Below are 18,481 nucleotides of genomic sequence, written 5' to 3' on the forward strand. Positions count from 1 at the left end.
CTTTTGTTGAGGGTTGCCCTAGGATCCTCCACTCTCAAGTCCAGTGGGTATCTTTAGGATCATTACTTTATATTCTCTATCAGGCATATTGCTTATCTCTGTTTGATGTAGCTCTACTGCTGTGACTTTTGTCCCATTCTTTCATTTGGGACTTATACCTGTCTCTTCATTTTGTCCAACTGTCTGTGTCTGTTTTTATGTGTTAGGAAAGTCAGCTATGTGTCCTTCTCTTGAAAGTAGTAGTTTTATGAGAAAGATGTCCTGAAGAAAAAAGAGCAGAGTATTTAATAGACCCTTCAAAGAAACTATAGAACTAATAAGTACATGAAAAGATGTGCAACACCATTCACCATTAGAGAGATGCAAATTCAAACCATAGTGAGATACCACTCACAGGTACTAGAATATCTAAAAGCAAAAAGGCAATACCAAGAGTTGGTGAGGATGTGAGCAATTGAACTCTCATACACTGCTAGTGGAAATACAAAATGAGGTAGTCCTTTTGGAAAATGGTTTGGCAGGTTTGTTTATTTTTTTAAAATAATGTTAAACATCCATTTGTGATCCAATAGCAATTCCACTCTTAGGTATTTATTCAAGAAAATGAAAACTTATGTCTGTACAAAAACTCATATGCCGTTTATACCAACTTTTCTGATAATAACTCCATAGTGAAAAGAAGCCAAATTGCTCTCAGTTGGTGAATGGGTTAAAAAAATGATGCAGTATGTCCATAAATGGCATACTACTTAGCAATGAAAAATAATGAACTACTGATACAGATCATGCGACATTTTGGATAAATCACAAAAGCATTAGGTGAAAGAAGAGAGACTTGTATGATTCCATTTATATGAAATTCTGGAAAATTATCATGATAGAAAGCAAACCAGTGGTTTCCAGGGGGCCAAGGGGAGAGAATGCAGTGGAAGGAGGAAATTAACTGCCAATGGCTTGAAAGAACTTTTTTGGGGAAATGGTTATGTTCTATAGCATCATATTGATGGTAGTCATATTATTATATCATGAGTATTAAAATTCATCAACTCATTATACCTGAAATTGGCAACTTTTGTCATATGTAAAATATATTTCAATAAAGCCGACCAAAAAGCAAAAGAAAACGCTGAGCTAATGGTAAAAGAAATATTAATATTGATAATCAAATCCCTTTAGCGGATCAAATGATCTGCATACATTTGTCTCCTTTTCTAGACTAGGAAGCAGATGCTCAAAGACATGGAGCAACATTCCTAATGACACACATCAGGGAAGTAAATGTCAAGGCTGAGACTTTAACCTGCAAGGATAAAGGCAGAGCCTATACGCTTTCCACAGGAGCCCTCATTAGAGCTTTCAGACAAACCAGCTTGCCGTCCTGTGGCTTGGAAACTGGGTGAATTTCTGGGGAAAGAAGCAACCCTAACACTTGAGGGGCTCCTGGTTTCTTCTTGGGAATTAGCTAACAATTACCAAATCCATGCATTTAATGAGGTGGAAAGTGGCCTATGATAACAATAATTAGCACTTAAACATTGCTGTTTAACATTAGCTTGCTTTAAAGGTGTGTTTATTAATTAAACACTTTACACAGCCCTAGGAGGCAAGAGAAGGATGGTATGGCTGGCTGTCCAGGAGAGCCAACTGAGGCAAGGAAGTGGGTATGGTATCTTCCAGATCATCTTTCCATCAGGAAATAGTGGCATTAGTTCATTCAGACCATCAATGTGCAGAGAAGGGGCATATGGTGGGTGATAGCTCTCTGATTCATAGCTTTGACATCAGGGAAAGTAGGTATGAAATATGGTGTACCCTTGGGAAAGGCCCTTTCTTTCTCTGGGCCTTGTTCCCCCAGTGGGTCAGTGTGTGTGATGCCAAGTCCTGCATATGCCCCTAGTCTTCTCACTACCAGGATGACTAAATCCTTAGGGAATTGCCCACTTCAGCACACTGGTTTTGCAGAGCGGGAGACTGAGACCTGGAGAAGGGAGAGCCTTGTTTAGGTGGTCTTTCTGAAGCAAACTTTAGTTCCATGATGAGGGAGAGTGGAATGAATTGATTTAGAATGAAGGAGGAGTCACTGAAAAAGCCACTCTGTGGTTCAGTCCTTGTGGGATAGCCTGGATCTGAGGGAGGGTTGAACTTGTTTGTGGAGTATGTTGGATAAATAGAATTCACTGGTGAGTGAGGATGTGGTGATGAGTAGTTTGTAAGCCAATGAATTTCCAAGGAGTGAGTGAACAAGCAAATAAAGGAATGGATGGGTGATGGGCCATACTTTCCTGTTTCTTAACATGCCTTGTAATTCTTTACAGGCAGCATTTTGAGTATTATAATGTAGTAACTCTGGAAATCAGATTCTTCCCCCTCCCCCTAAAGTTTAAACTTATTGATGGTTGGGGGCTGCAACTGTCTGTTTAGTGATTTTTTTCATACCACCCCGCTTTGCCCCACCCTGTAAAGATGGTATTCCTTGTCATGTGTGGTCACTGAAGTGTCTCCTTTGTTATTCCCATAGGCAGAAACCCAAGTCCTGTCATTTCCTTAAAATGCAGAAATTCAGTCCTTAAATTATTTTCTTCATTAAGCATTGCCCTGGTTGCCAGAAGTCTTGGATTAGGTTTCAAAGCTTTGATTTTGTCCAGAGTTTATTTTCTCAGTCTTTGCAAGTTAATGGTGGTTTCAGTGAAGGTTGATTCTTTGAGTGGCTTACTCCATGATTTTCTGTGACACCAGTGGGATATAGAATTCCCATCCTCTCCCTATTGCTTCCCCAACACCAATGCCGAGTTGGCTGCTATGTAATAATGCACTGGTATATTTTTCTTATAGTAGAGAATACTTTCTCTGGACATGTCTCTAGTAAAAGTGTGAAAATTAAAGAAGGGATATGAGAGCCCTATGTTTCAAGAAAGTAAAAGGAGAATATAATTCTTTATGGAAAAAGAATATTCTTTTGTATTCAGTATGTGTACTTACTGCACACTTAACTCATTTATGGCATTCAGCTGGCTCCCCTAGGCATCTGAATTTGAGACCTTCTACTGAAGCCGGTCTCGTGGTTTTTCTATTTGGAAGAGTGGAAAAAGGAAGATTTTCATCCATTCTAGCTGAGCCAACATCAGCTGGAACCTGTTCCAGAAGTGAGCCACAGAAAAGGATTGGGGATGTGTCAAATGAGCTCCTCAGTGAAGACCATTATGGTGGCATTAATCCCCAAAGAGCCTCCTTGTGACTCACTCCCAACCCCTCCCTGCCAACGTGTCCTCCATTTCATACTTTGTCTCAGAGTCCCTCAGAATCTCCCAATTTTGCTTCCTAGGAATTCATTCTGTGGCATAAATCATGTCAGACAGGTTCACAAAAGTGAGGCAGATTGCACAGCCAAGAAAAACTGCTTTCAGGTTGGGGCTGCTGCACAGGCAGAAAGGTGACTGTTCCTGTTTCCTGAGCACCTACTGTATGCTTTAAAAAAACATAAGCTCAGGGGCACCTGGGTGGCTCAGTAGGTTAAGCATCTGCCTTTGGCTCAGGTCATGATTCTGGGGTCCTGGGATCGAGTCCTATGTCAGGCTCCCTCTGCCCGCCCCCACCCCCTTGCTCATGCTCTCTCTCCCTCTCTCTCTCTCTCTCTCAAGTAAATGGATAAAAACTTAAAAAAACAAAACAAAAACAAAAACATAAGCTCTGCCCACTCCCCCAGCAGCTCTATGAGATAGGTACTATTATTCGTACCTTACAGAAGAGAACCCCGACACTCAAGAGTTTCATCATTGGCAGAGGTGAGACTTGAGCCCAGAAAGGGGATCTTATGTCCATGGTGCCATACCCTTGTTAGCTCACTTCAGATTTCAGTTGTGGCTGGTGTGGACAGTTCTGTGTAGGGGACCCCCATTCACATCCTCTTCCTACCTTGCCTCAAGTGTGCACCACACACCTTACTTGTGGTCCTGGGCCTCTCCAGTGCCATGAACTCCTGCTGCATCTCATGTGGGCCCATACAAGAGAGTTCAAAGCCCCACTGACAACCCCTGACCAGAGAAGGTGGAGAGCAGATGGGCAGATGCTCCTCTCCTCAGTGCATGGTCTGGGAGGCATTCTGTATACTCTTCAGGAGTGGTGGAGTCGCCCCTTTCCTTCCCCACCGTGGCTTACCGCTGAGACCTTCATAAGAGAACTAACATTGGCCTTTTCTTATCTCCTTTTTCCTGCTCCCATGTGTTCCCTCTTGATTAAATGGCCTGCACACAAATCCTTGTCCCAGGCTCTGCTTTTAGGAGACTCCCAAGCAAACGCAGGCAATACAGATTTCTTAAATTAAAATCATCCCAAAGATGGATGTTGGGATTCTAATTGGTGAATGTAGGAAGTAGAGGTAGGCAATTATAAGGTGGAGCTTTCTATAAACTGCCAGACCAGACATGCCCACAAGGGGATGTGTGTCTTAAGGCAGTCCTTGTGACAAGTGTCACATTTGACATTGATGAGAGATGTTCATATATTTCAGGGCTAGTTTATAAACTACACAGGGGAATACAGTTCCATGGTCACACTGTTGTGCTAGGTTTTCAGTTCAACAAGACCCCTCTTGGCTTAAACATGTCTGTGGATGCTGCTATAACAGTACATCACAGGGGCTTAAAGAATACATTTATTTCTCATGGTTCTGGAGGCTGGGAAGGATCCTCTTCCTGCCTTCTTGCTGGGCCCTCACACATAGTAGAGGGAGGGAGAGTAGTGGAGTGATCTTGATCTTGTGTCTTTTCCTCTTTTTATAAGGGCATTAATACCATCGTGACTTAATCTAATCCTGATTACCTCCAAAAGCCCCACACCCTGATACCATCACACTGGGGATTACAATGATACACTGTGGGAGGACACATTGAGTCCCTAGCAGTCCCTGGTCCCTCACATTAGCCAGGGAGAGATGCTTCTCTGAGTTATTACAGATTGGATCCCTCACTTGTGAAATCTTCCACACCACCATTAATAATATGACAATAAAGAGTACAACACCCTTGTTCTTTGCTTCCCGGGTGCATATGGTCCCGTGCTCAGTATAGCAAGCCTCATGGTTATATTTCATGATAACCTTCATTTTAGAGATGAAGAAACTAAAGCTCAGAGATGTTTAACAGTTGGCCCCAGGTCACAGCTGAGTCCAAATGGGAGTCAGGTTTGTCTGATGCAAGAGGAGCTCCATACCCCCACTCCTCATCCACTTCACTGAATGAGTGAATGAATGAATGAATGAATGAATGAATGAATAGCTCCCCTTTTTCGATATTATACCAAGGTTTATCAACCTTGGCACTACTAACCTTTTTGGTCAAATCCTTTCGTATCATGGTGGGAGCTGTTCTGTGCTGTGTAGGATATTGAGCAGCATCCCCTGTCTCTACCCAGTAGGTGCCAGTAGAACCTCTCCCTCCCCCCAGTTGTGACAACCAAAAATATCTCCAGACATTGCTAAATGCCCCCTGGAGTGCAAGATTGCCCCTGATGGGAACCCACTATTAGAGGCATCACATTTGGCCTTGATTAAAGATAGGATTCCATTGTCCTAATTTGGAAGCCACTAGATTAGATGATTTTTTTAATTTTCTACTTTAGATCCCAAGGGATTTACACACTCCCTGAAACTACACAAAACTCTGTATGTGTGAGTATATGTGCATGGTCACATTTTTCGAGGGAGGTAATTCATGGTTTTCGTGAGATTTTTATGGTGGTCTGAAAACCCCCTTCTGCAATCCTTTTCCAATCTGATGATTGGACCTTTGGGGTCTTAAGCCCCTCTTTCTCTTTTCTTATGCCTCCCCCACCGCTCCACTCCAATGTCCCTTCTCCTGGGCCCATCCTTTCTTCTCCAGCACAGTTTCTCCTGGGGAAGAAGCTGTCACCTTGCCTCCGTGGGCTAGGGGGAGTGGCAGTGAAGGGAGGAGGAAAGAATTTCTAGAGAAGCACTGAGCTGTGGAGTAAGAGATTATTGCTTAGCAGTTGCCATGGGGATCTATAAATCAGCCTCGCTGCTTAGAACCCAGAGACGCCTGGCACACCACCTCCCTGCTTGCTTTCCCAGGGGGCAGCCTCACTTCCCTGCCCTACCCCGCAGGTCCTCGGCCCCAGAAAGGCCACCCCTTCACATAGTTTATTTCCCTCCACCGTCTCCTGTGCTACAGTCTGTCTTCTCCCTGACGCCTTGCCAGACCTGTCCCTTCCTTCTTGGCTTGGGGCTCATCTGTCCTCCTAGGATGCAGTGTATCTGCTAAATATAAGGACTCTGAAGTTAGACTGCCTGAGTTCAAAGTCCAGTTCCATCGTTTCCTAGCTGTGGGACCTTGGGCAAATTACTGACTTTCCCTGAGCCTCTATTACCTGATTGTAAAATGGGAAGACTGAGTCCTCTGCCTGCCAGGGTCCTGGTGATTCAGGCTCCTGGCTCCATATAATTTTATATATAATAAAAGCACCCCAGCATATAATTTCTCCTCAGTAAATATTAGCTACTCTCATCTCATGAGTAGTTTCCTATTTCCCTTATTGGCCATTGTTTGGGCAGGTGGATCCTGCTATTCATTCACTGCAAAGTTTGTAGCCCTAAGGTTGGTGGATGGTGTTAAATGTGATTAATTCTTTCATTGGCTGAGTATTTGCTTATTACCTAGTCTGTGCTGGGGGCCATGGAAATACAGAGGTGAAGATATGGTTTCTACCCTAATAGAGCTCATGTCCTGGTGAGAGAGAGATTCCAAATTACTCAAGTGATAGCAAAAAAAAAAAAAAAAAAAAAAAAAGCCACATCCAAAGCTATGATCAAGGTCAGAAGAGTTACTGAATGTGGTCTTCATAATCCAGGGAGGCTGCCTGGAAGAGGAAGAGCCTGAGCCAAGTCCTAGGGAGGGGAAGACATTAACCAGATAAAGCCTTTCCAGGAGGAGGGGGTGGTATGAATACAAGACAAGCACTAGCACAGCCTGTGCCTGTGTGCTTTGGGCAGCAGCGTGCTGGTAAATGCTTGACTGGCTATCCCCCATCCCCCATGAAAGACAAATCTGCCTGATTTGCCAATTTCCATGGTGTAAATATTCTCACCACAGCCTATCAGGCTATCGGCACAGCATCACTGAATGTGAATTTGAGAAGAGATGCACATGACTGGTTCTCAAGAGCCAGTATGAGTGGGCTGTGCTACATTATTGGCTTTGAGGATGCAAGAAAAGGGAGGGGGGCAGTCAGTAATTAATTCAGTATTACTGCAGATAAAATTCAGGGCAAGAAGGGGAATAGTAACTTGGGTCTGTGTTGGCTGATGACTTGTGGCTTTTCTAAATATCCTTTAATATTCCTGAATCCACATATTCAGAAAAATCCACATACATTTGCTTAGCACCTGCTATGTGCCAGGTCCTGAGCCAGTTCTAGGGGTCACCGAGATCATAATGCGCGAAATGCTGGGATGCGTGGATGATACCAACAATCTTTTGCACGCTTCTGCTGTAGCGATGCCCAGACCTGGGCCAGTGGTCATCAGTAAGACAACCACAAACACACCTTTGCCTCCCGGCAAGCACAGAGGATCCCAGTTTGGTCCCCATTGAAATGGACCCTCTCACTTGTGGTTGACTGTTCCCTGTAATTGTTTGGCAAATGACTCCAGAAGACACAAAAATCATCCCATTCCGTGAGGACTGTTCATTTCAATTAGCCGGCAGAGGCCCAGAGCAGAGATGTGCAGGCCCGTTCCAATCAGTCCCCACCTTTGTTTGAAATTGGATTTAAGGTGCCAGGGTGTGGAGGTGGAGTCGGGGGATAAATAGTTTATCATTTCTTCCTCCTCAATGTTCTGCTAGTTCTCATTTCCATGTTTCTCCTCCTGCACGCCGGCAGATTGCAGACTGTAAATTTGAGGGGAAATAGTAAACGTGCAAACATGATAAATAAACATGTTGCTTTTGCGAGGACGGATATTATCATCCAGATTTATAGCTCTCCTCGCCTGCACGTTTTATTGCATTTGGGGAAAAGCTGAGCGAGGTTTCCGTGTTACATTGATCAACTTTCTGCCCTTTGCCCCTGTCACTCCCCTCCTTCCCCTCACCCCCAGTCACTGAAATATCAACCTGGACCAGGAACACAATTTCTCTCCCAGGAAGGGAATGCATCTTGACAGGTGTTTTCTTTGGGGACAGTTATTTATAGCTACAACCACGATCCTTCTGCTGGCCACTGTTGTCTACTCCCTCCCCGTCCTCAATTCTCAAAAATGGAACATATTTTTGTTTTCCTGGTAGGGGAAAAAGTGGCAAATCAGTGATTTAAATCTCTCTCTGTTCTTCTGTTGCTGTCTCTCTGTCTCTTTCTCTGCCTTTCTTTCCATATTCTAGCCTCTCCGTCTTCCACTTTCTGGACAGGCTCTGGATTGTACCCAGGTTCAAATCTACGTGTTGCCACCCAATTTTTGTGTCACCTGAGCAGTTTACTGACCTTCTCTGTTCCTTGTTGCCAATGTACAGGGACAATTGCATGAGATATTTCTGTGTCTGTCTTCACCTTCCCTCCCCCAGTCTCACCCCAACTAGACGGGGAAGGCTTGGGGACAGGGAGCTGTGTCAGCTTGCCATCTTCTCTCCCGCCCTCACCTGCTCCTCAGCTCCAGTTCTCCATCTGTCACCCTCCCCTCCCTCCCCCCCGCCCAGCTACCCAGGCAGAGCCTTGGTGGCCCCCCTGCTGCCTTTGGCACTGCCTCCCTCCCCCCGACATCCAGTCCGTCACCCAGTCCTGCGGATTCCTCTACATGCTTCTCTCTGTCCCCACCCCTCCTATTTTTGAGTGTCCCCAAAGTGGCAGGCACTGAGCCAGTCTCTGGCCACAGTCCCCTCTCAGGGTCACTACAGCAGTGTCTTTACAGACTCCTGTCTCCAGGCTCGGCGCCCCCTTCCCCCTCTGAGGACTTACTGGAACAGCTAAGGGACAGGGCAGTGGAGCACGTGCCTGCAGTTCGGTTGCTAGGGAAACCACTTCCTTGGTTACCGGCCTGGGTAGCATTTGTCTCCCTGAGTCTGCATCCCGCAGAGTCGCCCCCACTCTCCAGGAAGAGGAGGAGGAGGCAAGAGAGGACAAACGGGTGGGGAGGGAGGCGGTAGGGAGCGAGCAAGAGACAGGCAGAGAGACAGAGATGAAGAGATGGAGAGATGCTGGCACAGACAGCAGAAATCAAGAGAGAAAGATGAATAGGGGGGATGAGGGGGGTGAGGACAAGAGAGAAGAGGTTTAATGAGCAGCTGGAGGAAATAAAACCAGAAAGAGGGAGATGCAACCTGGGAGGCATATGAAGAAAAATGGGGAAGAACCAACGCAAGAGAAAAGGGGTCTTGGCTTCTAGGAGATGGGTCCCCTTGGGACATGCCCCCTGGCAACCCCTCTGCCTCCCCATCCTTCTCCCCCTCCCAGACTGCCCACCAGGGACATGTCTGTGGCAGCCTCCCCCAATTACCAGAACAATCCCAGCCTTCAGCAGATGCCCAGCATGGCCTGTTCCCCTCTAGGAACAACAGCAGGATGAGCCAGGTGTCCCAGCTGCCCCCAGGTACCATACCCTGCACCGGGCGACCACTGTTCCCCAGCTTTCCCTCCTCTGCAGATGCATGCAGAGGTGCTGTCCCTCTGCCAGAGAGACTTTCTGGAGAAGTCCCTGACTGGCCCGGTTCTGCCGTGACCTTGGTGGGGCTCAGGCCAGTTCCGGCTAATCTCGGGCATCGGTGGGCCACGCTCCTGTCTGTTGGGGTTGCTGACAACCTCCCGGGGTTGGCCAGGACCCACCGTGGGCCCCTGTCCTCTTTGCCCTGCCATCGCATCCTCAGAAGCTTTCTGACCACTTACGGGTATGTACTCAGCACTTGGTGAAGTATCAGCTGTGCAGAAACAGGGCTTTTTGTCTGTTGTGTTCCTCTTTAAGTCTCTAGAAGCTAGAATAGTGCCAAGTACATAGTAGATGCCCAGTAAGTATTTGCTGAAGGAATGAGGGGATGCTACCTTGGTTCCTTCTGGGCCTGCAACACAGGTGTGACTTGAGACGGTTGAAGTGCAGTAAAGATGGACAGAGAAGAGGTTGCTAAACTGTCCATCTTGCCACCCCCCACCCCTACCCTCAGCCTAAAGGGCTGGAAAAAAATCTCTTCCTTCCTCCCCACCATCATCTGTGATGGGGAGAAGGACGCGGCACAGGATCCGTGAGATCTGAGCAGCAGTGTCTAGGGAGTGTGGGGCTGGATGCGCCCTGGCTTGCTTCGCTTCTGGTCAGGGAGGAAGAGATCATGGAAAAGGTAAAAGAAATTGGCATAGGGCTTTCGGGCTCAACTTGAGACCAGAGACAAGGCTCAATCTAAGGTCAGATGAGGGCCCAGAGGCCAAGGAAAAGACTCCTCCAGGGCCAGGACTGGGGCTCAGTTTCCAACCAGAATCAGAGCTGTGGCAGATTCAGGCACAGTCCACACACAGGATCAGCATTTGTTTGGGGGCAGGTCTGAGTTTAGCCTACGACCCAGGCTGGAGTGCCATCAGTGACTTGGGTCAAGACTTGGTACGGGTGGGGCCGAGGCTCGATGTGGGGATGGAATCGATGTGGGAATCTGTAGGAGATCAGGATCATGGATCAGCAGGTGTTTAGAATTAGGGCTCCACTGTCACCCAGGATCAAGACTCCAGGATTGAGGCTCCATCTGTGACCAGGTCAGACTTGGCTTGAGACTTTGGCCGGGGACTGGTGAGACCTCCTAGATTTCTGAAGCCAACACAAAATCCCAGAAGAGAAAGACCCTGCCCTTGGTCCTGGAGCAGCCTCCTGCTCTTCCCGCTTTCTGAGCTCTTCTTTCGCCCTCCCTACTTCAGAGAACCCAGGACTGGGGTGCGGGGGGTGGGGAGGTGTCCTCACCCACCCATCCTGAGCAATCCCTCATGATGGGGAGAAGTCTCTCCCTCCCCTTCCTCTGCCTGTCTGCACTTGGCTTATCCCCTTCCTCCCCCTTTCTGCCCACAAGGCAGTATGGAAACGCTGGTCCCTCCCGGGAGACAAAGAAGCCTTCTCTTCTGCTCTTACTGGCTTCCCTTCTGCACATACAAATTCACAGCGCCCCACACCCAGGGATGTCCCTTGCACATTCACACAGAAGGGAACCCCCTCCATACATGCACACACCCATACAGGGGCGTTTACACCACACCCCCGCACAGACGCACACTTGCCAAGGACAAGGCATAGGCAGGAGACACAACTTGAGACCAGAGACAATCTGGCAATCTGACAATCTCCACAACAAGCGCCTTCCCTGGCACGGGGTTCACACTCGAGCCCTTTCCTCCTCTACAAGTGCACAATTCCACACACAGGAGCCCACACAACCCCTTAGAAATGGGGCAGTCATCACATCCACACGGGGGACGCCGTCTCGAGACATACAAGGGTAGGTGAGCAGTTTCACACACACAGGCACGTTGTACTTCCCAGACACAAACACAACTACCTCCCCCCAGAGCAATTCTCTTACACTCACACAACGCTCTACCATGTGCTAGAATAAACAAAGTCTCTTTTTAATGATGGTGTTGACCTGAGGAATCTTCAGACAGAGGCCTGTGGCCTGAGGTGACCACCAACAGAACTGGCCCAGGTGGTGGACCTGGAGTCTCCGGGGGACGGACCTCGAAGCGGGAGGGGAGGCCACGCCCTGTACTGCTTCTCAAAAGACTAGAAATTAGCCTGGGGGGAAAGAAACAAGGTACAAAATACATTCAGCAGCCCCTGGCTGGGCCCTGGGGGTGGCCTAAATCCCACAGCTGAGGGGATCAGGGAAGAGAGCCACAGGCCCAGGCCCTAAGCCCTTCCCTCTGCGTGGCCAGGCGCCAAAGGGCAGAATGTACTAGTTATATTCCTCTTAAAAAAATATATCTCTTTACACTCGCCTTCTCCGTAGTCTCTTGGGTATTTGGAAACGAGCATTTACCTGCACCCCAAGCCTACTGGGGGGCTGCTCCAGACAGAATAGCAAAGATCTGTGACCTATGGCTTTTGCATCTACATGGTGGCAAAGGTGCAGGTGTGGGCCGGATGCGAAGCCACTGGTATCCAAGGCGGGGGGTGGGGTGGGCAAAGATGTGATCCCCAATCAGTGCTTTCTAAGACAGGATTAGCGACCAAGGTCCTTGAGAATCCTTTGGTTTGAGATCTTACCACCAAGGGAGCAGGGTTTGTGTGGAAATGGAAGAACCATTCTCTTAAAGAACCATCCCAAGGGAAGCTGGCCCCACTGGACTATGACCAAGGGAATGGTCCGGGAAGGTAGTGGGGGTCTCTTTTGGTCCTGGTCCAACCTGATGTGGAGCACCCCTTCTCTCTCACCCGGATAGCAAAGGACCCATTGGTAGGGGTCAGAGGGCAGTGTAAGATCAATGCATCGGGCCCCACCATGGAGAGAGGTCACTGGGGCTGTCAATCTTAGGATTTGGCATGTGGCTGGCCATCCTGGAGCTAACCGTTGGTGCCTGAGGAACCCCTGGAAGTGGGATCAAAGATGCCAAGGTCCCCTCCTGGCTGAAGCGGGGGAAGAAGAGCACAGAATTCTGGCCCTCGAGGTGGTCAGGCAACCAGATGGTTTCTCAGGAGCAGTGTGACCCACGGTGGTGCCAGTTAGCACACTGGGAGCACCAGTGCCTCCACACCCCACTGAGAACGTCAGAAGCCTTTCTTCAGACAGAAGTGTCCTGAGTCCACATTGGTGCCAGTGCCTCCCCGGGGCGGAGGAGAAAAGGGCAGGCTGTGGACGCTCGGCCCAGGAGGGGACACAGTCGGGGTCCATTTCCTTCTGCAACAGTCCCCCTAGCTCTCAAATCAAGATCCTCGACCTCAGCAGTGGGGCTGCCGGGTCTTGGGGATGCCATGAGCCCTCCCTCCCACAGGGCAGCAGGGTAGGGACACGGGAGACAGAGAAGGGTCCATGTGGTTGCAACACCCCAAAGCAGCGGCCCCCTCTATCTCCAAGGGGGGCTGTGAGTGGGGTGGGGAGGGCCCAGGCAGGCAGTCTCTTCCCTGGAGCTTCCTCTGTCATGCAGGAAACTCACTGAAGGCCCACAGCAGCTGGGGGACTGTCCTCAAAGTGGAGAGGACAGAGGGGCGGGGGTCCCCGGCCCCTCCCCACTTCTCCCCCCCCCCCAACGCATCATCTGGGGTAGTAGTCATCAGGGACGCCGGTCAGGTTCCTCCCCTTGAGGGCCGCGTCCACCACCTTGATGTAGGCAGAGATGACCTTCTGCATGTCGGCCGTGTAGGGGTCGTACTCGAGCTTGCGGAGGCCCGAGCGCTTGAAGTTGCCGTCCTTCTGGCTCTCCACACACAGCAGCCGGTCCTCCCTGACGGCCACGCCCAGCAGGCTGACCATGCGGCCCAGCTGCACGAACAGGTCCTGCTTCAGGTCCTCAAAGTGAACCACCAGCACCTTCTTACCGAACCTGAGCCAGTCCAGCGTGTGCGTGGCCCACCACGGGGCGTAGTTCCTCACAAACTCAGGCCACTCTGCAGAGAAGAGGCAGGGCCCAGTCAGAGAGGGGAGGCACTCAAGGGACCAGGGTCAGATGGTGGTGGGCACACAGGAAGTCAGTGACTGGCAACAGCCTTCACTCCTTCGAGGCCCTGGCCTGGCCCGACTCCTCCCCACCTCCTGGCTGCTGCTTCTATCTGGAGCATTCTGAGCCTTTCCTTCTCTTCAGGGAGAACAGTTAACACTTGTCGGGTGCTTACTGCATGCATGGCCCAGACTCCTCCAACAATGCATATTACTGTATTTTTATATACATTTATATTAACCAAGTAATAGTGGTTATTATATTAACCAAGTAATAGTGGTATCATCATTTTCTTCACTTAACAGAAAAAGTGAGGCGCAGAGAGGTCAAGTAATTTGCTCCAGGTCACACAGCTACTCAGGGGCAGAGCCAGGATTAGAAACTGAGCAGTCTGGCTTCAGACTATCAAGCTACTCTGTGCAGTAATAGTTATCCTGCTTGGTAATGGGATCTATGCACAGGATGGTAATAGGACATTTGTATAGAGAAGTGGATAAATGCACAGGAGGTTTGGGTGGGGGGACGGGGTAACTGAGCGATGGGCATTAAATGCACGTACCCGATGTAAGTCATATGCAACTGATGACTTTAAATTCTACCCTGAAACGAATAATCTACTGTGCTAACTTGAATTTAAATTTAAAAAATAGTGACTTGCCGAGGAACAAACAAAATCCTCTAAGGGTTTTAGCATGGCACCCCGTACCCAGTAGGGGCTCAGCAAACGTTGCCAATTGTTATTCCTGCCATTACTCTGTTCTGAGACAGGACAATCGTTTTCCCAGACTCAGGCAGGAGGCCAATCTTTGGGCTTCAGCGTTCCCCCTCTAAGCCCCCTCATGTCTGTTGAAGGTCTCTCCAGTAGACTGGGCTGGGGGTACAGTTTAAGTCGGATTATCTAGATTGTCATCTTTGCCTTACTGTTCTACTTTTTATCATGTGTATTTATATTTTTGGAGTTTATTACCTTACCATGGTAAACTGGCAGGGGAATCATCACCAACATTGAGAAGGTGTGTTGGGATGCTCTGACTTGAAAGGCAGGCTACAAAAGAATGTGGGTGATTCCTTAGGGAGCCCCGGAGAGAACCTCAAAGAGACACCAGCCAGCTCTGGAGCTGCTGAAATGGACAAAATGGGGAGCTGGGGAGCTGCAGGGGATGGGGAGGTGGGGTGATCACTGATGACGACGGGAAGGGAGAAAGGGATTCTGAGCCCCCGCTGGACAGTCACAAGGCAGGTGTTCTGAAATCCTGAAGCCAGACCCACTGCTTCTCACAGAAGCAACCCCACCCTGCACCGTCCAGAGGGATGTGCTTATTGAAGGAGGGTCTGTGAGTCTCCCAAGCCGGGTTAGGGGGTCCCAGCTGGTTAATAACCAAATCCTCCTCCTTTGCTGGGTGATGGGTACCCAAGATCTCTAATTCTAAAGACTACCCTGAAAGGAAAGGGCTGCTGTTGACCCTATATCACCAGTGAGGAAATGGGAGCTCAGAGAGGTAAGGTGACTGCCCCAAGGTCACACAGCCAGGCAGCAGCATCCAGATCAGACCTGATTCCAGGTCCTGATCTTTTCCGGTAGCAGTAGCCTCACCCCCCTACATCCCACTGTTTTACCCCCAGCAGGGGCTCAATAAATGGTGGTTGAACTAAACTGGAATTCCCCACCGCCAAAGTGTGACATGATAAAGGGCTCCTCTTTCTTTGCAGAACACATTAGACCCTATGGTGAGGCTCCTGCTTCCCTGTGCACCCCCAGAACACCACTGCTCCTTGCAAAACATTGATGTGGGTGACAAGGAGATCTTTCGTGCTTACGGTAGATGATTTACAATGGTATCTGGCTAATTGGGCCCATACTGTTGTAATGGGTTAAGACCAGATGTATCTGAGTGATTAGAAGAACATATAGCATGTATATGTTCTGTTGTAATTTTTTTTTTCAGAATCTGTGTCACCTCACCGCATTCCTGATGGCTCAGGACACCTGTTGCCTTTCTAGCAGAAGCCCAGGCGGATGAAGGTGGTACTGAGTCGCCTGGTAGCACACGGATTGGATTTTTAAGCTTGGCCATTTCTGACTAACCTTAGGTATTTGCTGGAGGGGTGAGGGTTGCAGCTTGGAGGTCATAAGGGAAGAGGAAGGACCCGTCTGCATGGCAGTCAGGGTCCTACAGAGGGTAGACCTAGCCTTGGGTGCAGATGGGCTGCAGAGGGCACAGCCCCCTTGCTGACTGCACAGCATCCTGGGATGGGAGTGTACGGTGCCTGAGTCACTTCACATTTTCTGCTCCCAAGCAGGAACTGTGCTCCCAAGAAGCTTGGAGAGTGGGGATTACCAGCAGTTTTACACACGGGGTGGTGGTGGTGGGGGTGGGGTATGGATAAAGGAGGCTGGGAGACCTGAAGCCAGTTGTTCCAGGCCACACTGTGCTTGCCCAAGACAGGATTCCAACCCAGTCTATTCAGACTGAGCCTGGCTCCTGCCTCCTGGCAAGCCCTTCCAGAGCTCCTGTTCCGATCAGCTCCAGCTCCTAGTCGAGCACTGCTCGCTTTGGGTGTTAGTCTACGACTCAGGATCTGTTCATGGCTGATTTTGGGTCCTACAGAGGGTAGGTACAGACTAGCCGCATTCACAACCCCCTTCCTGTCTCCATTAGCTGTGGCAGCTTGGGAACTCCAGTCCGTCTCGAGACTCAGTTTATCCATTGGCAAAATGTGCTAAGACCTGCATCCTGGCCATGCAGATAGAACGGAAGCAGAGGGGCAAGGACTGCGGCAGGGGACCCCTGGGACCCAGGTGGTGCTCACTAAATGCCAGCTGCTGTCACGAGGATTCCTGATGGTGGCACCCTGGTGTCACAAAGATGCCCATCCCCACCAAACCCAGCCCTACCCCATTATCACTGGGATCAGAGCTCCCCAGGCTGCTTTGGCAGCAGCTGTTCACCTACCCCACCGATCCCTCCCTGGAAGCTCCTGAACTTCGTGGAAAAGAAGGAAAAAAAAAAAAAAAAAGAAACCCTCAGAAGTCCTGATTAGCACAGGATTCCTGGTCATTGATTGCTGCCTTCAAACTGAGTCATAAAGAAGCCAAGCCACAGACCACAGAGCATGAGCACTGGTTCCACCGGAAGGGTCACACAGGTGCGCCCAGCAGGGCACCCCCCAGTCTTCATGCTCCCTCTTCTTGTCCAGAGGAACCAGGGCCTGATTAATAGCTTAACTGCGCTTAATTCCCCACGGAATCATTAAACGCCGTCTGTTTCATTAAACAGATCCAGGACAATTCACCTTGTGTAATCAGATCACATAAAACTTTGCTTTGGCCCCACTCCAGGGAGATTGTAAAATTAACGTTATAGAACCAAAAATGGGGGGGGGGGAGGGTTACAAAAGCCGTGCCCCAGCTCTAAATGGAAAGAGGGCACAGGTGGGGGTGTGGGGTGGAGGCACTCAACTGCTAGGGAACTCTGCTTTTTAGGGGTTGACCTTCACACACTAAGGCAAAGCGCACAAGAGGCTTCGCTTCTCTGGGAATCTTGTTCAAATGCAGATTCCTGTTCAGAGAGCCCGAGGGCAGAGATGTGCTTTTCTAAAAAATCTTCCAGCTGATGTGGAAGCCACTGCTACACAGGCCCCGCTCTGTGAGCGGTACAAACAGCAGGGGTTGAAAGCAGTGGTTCTTAAACTGGAGCATGCATCAGAAACATCTGGAGGGATTGGTAAAACGCAGATGGCCCAGCCGCCCTCCCAGAGTTTCTACAGGGTCTGGGGTATGGCCAGAGGATTTGCATTTCTAACCAGTTTCCAAGTGATACTGCTGTGGCCGTGGCTGGTGCGGGCAATCTAAAGCAAGGGGCTCAAACTCCAGTGTCTACAGGGCAAACAGAGAAATGGATTTTTTGGGGAAGGCTCCCAGGGCCCTTCAGACCTGGGTCAGGCCTGGGAGGGGATGCAGGGAGAAGGCTCCCCATCCCAGACTACTGTGGGGCCCCCGGGGCCCCTGCTAGGAGATGCGGGTGCTGGAACCTCCTCTCTCCCATCCCCTGCAGCCTCATGGTACAGCCTGTCCCAACACCTTCCTGATCTTTGATTTTAAAGCTCCCAGCTGCCTTGAGTAAGGAAAAAGAGGCAAGGTGGCTCCTGGGAATTAGAACTACCTGAACCTGAGACCAGATGCTAAGCCAGGAGAGAAGCTGTGAATTCATCACAAAGTCAGGGACATCCCCAAGCTAAGAGACAGCCTGGTAGCTAATGCCTGGGTTCAATCCCAGTTGGGTGAAGCCTGGCCGAGGGTGGGGGCAGGGGGGCAGCTTAGTCACATAATTGCTCCCTTCCTGGGATGGTTTTCTCACCTGTGCAATGGAATGCCACCAGGACTGGCACCCTTTCTCACCTCTCCAGGGACTTAGAAGGTTTAAATGTCCTCATGAATGCACAGTGCTAGGAGCTTCCCAAGTGATTTCCCTTCCCTTTTCTCTGGGGGCAGCAGGAGGCCTGGGAGGCAGAGAGCCAGATTCTACTCCTGCCACCATGTGCCCAAATGACCTGGGAAGGTTCCCTGCCTCTCTCTGGGCCTGAGTTTCCCCATTAATCCACAGAGGATTAATCAGTGGTTCTTGGTCCTACCTGTACCCTAGAAGCAGTGGGGAGCTTTAGAAAAATACCGATGCCCAGGTTCCACTGCACCAATGGTCCTGGTCCGCTGGGATTTCCCCACACCCCTCTGGGGATGCTGATACGTAGTTGGGACTGAGGACCACTGGGGTTGGTCACCCCCAGGTCCTTTCCAACTGGGCCAGAGAAGTCTCTGCTCTGGGCAGGCCTCTGCCACATGCACCTGTAGACTTCTCAGCCT

At 49.6% G+C, this 18,481-nt stretch overlaps 1 protein-coding gene and 2 long non-coding RNA genes across 9 annotated transcripts in view; 1 reads left to right on the forward strand and 2 right to left on the reverse strand.

Annotated features, from left to right (window-relative positions):
- Nucleotides 1–510: 510 nt before the first annotated feature.
- On the reverse strand, nt 511–8,671 carry LOC140619507 (uncharacterized). Its single transcript, XR_012019382.1, has 2 exons — nt 8,127–8,671; nt 511–7,901 (listed from the first exon to the last, which is right to left on the reverse strand). It is a non-coding gene; the product is annotated as an uncharacterized lncRNA (long non-coding RNA).
- A 398-nt stretch (nt 8,672–9,069) lies between these two features.
- On the forward strand, nt 9,070–16,669 carry LOC140619508 (uncharacterized). Its single transcript, XR_012019383.1, has 3 exons — nt 9,070–9,887; nt 15,567–15,711; nt 16,281–16,669. It is a non-coding gene; the product is annotated as an uncharacterized lncRNA (long non-coding RNA).
- WSCD2 (WSC domain containing 2) overlaps nt 11,575–18,481 on the reverse strand; it is a 119,261-nt gene continuing 112,354 nt past the window's right edge. For all 7 annotated transcript variants that reach the window (XM_072802972.1, XM_072802975.1, XM_072802969.1 and 4 more), the window contains one exon: nt 11,575–13,570. In XM_072802972.1, the coding sequence (XP_072659073.1) occupies nt 13,218–13,570 (353 nt within the window). In that variant the 3' untranslated portion in view covers nt 11,575–13,217. The remainder of the gene's footprint in view (nt 13,571–18,481) is intronic.

The sequence above is a fragment of the Canis lupus genome, chromosome 27 (genome assembly GCF_048164855.1).
Source record: "Canis lupus baileyi chromosome 27, mCanLup2.hap1, whole genome shotgun sequence".
NCBI lineage: Eukaryota > Metazoa > Chordata > Mammalia > Carnivora > Canidae > Canis > Canis lupus.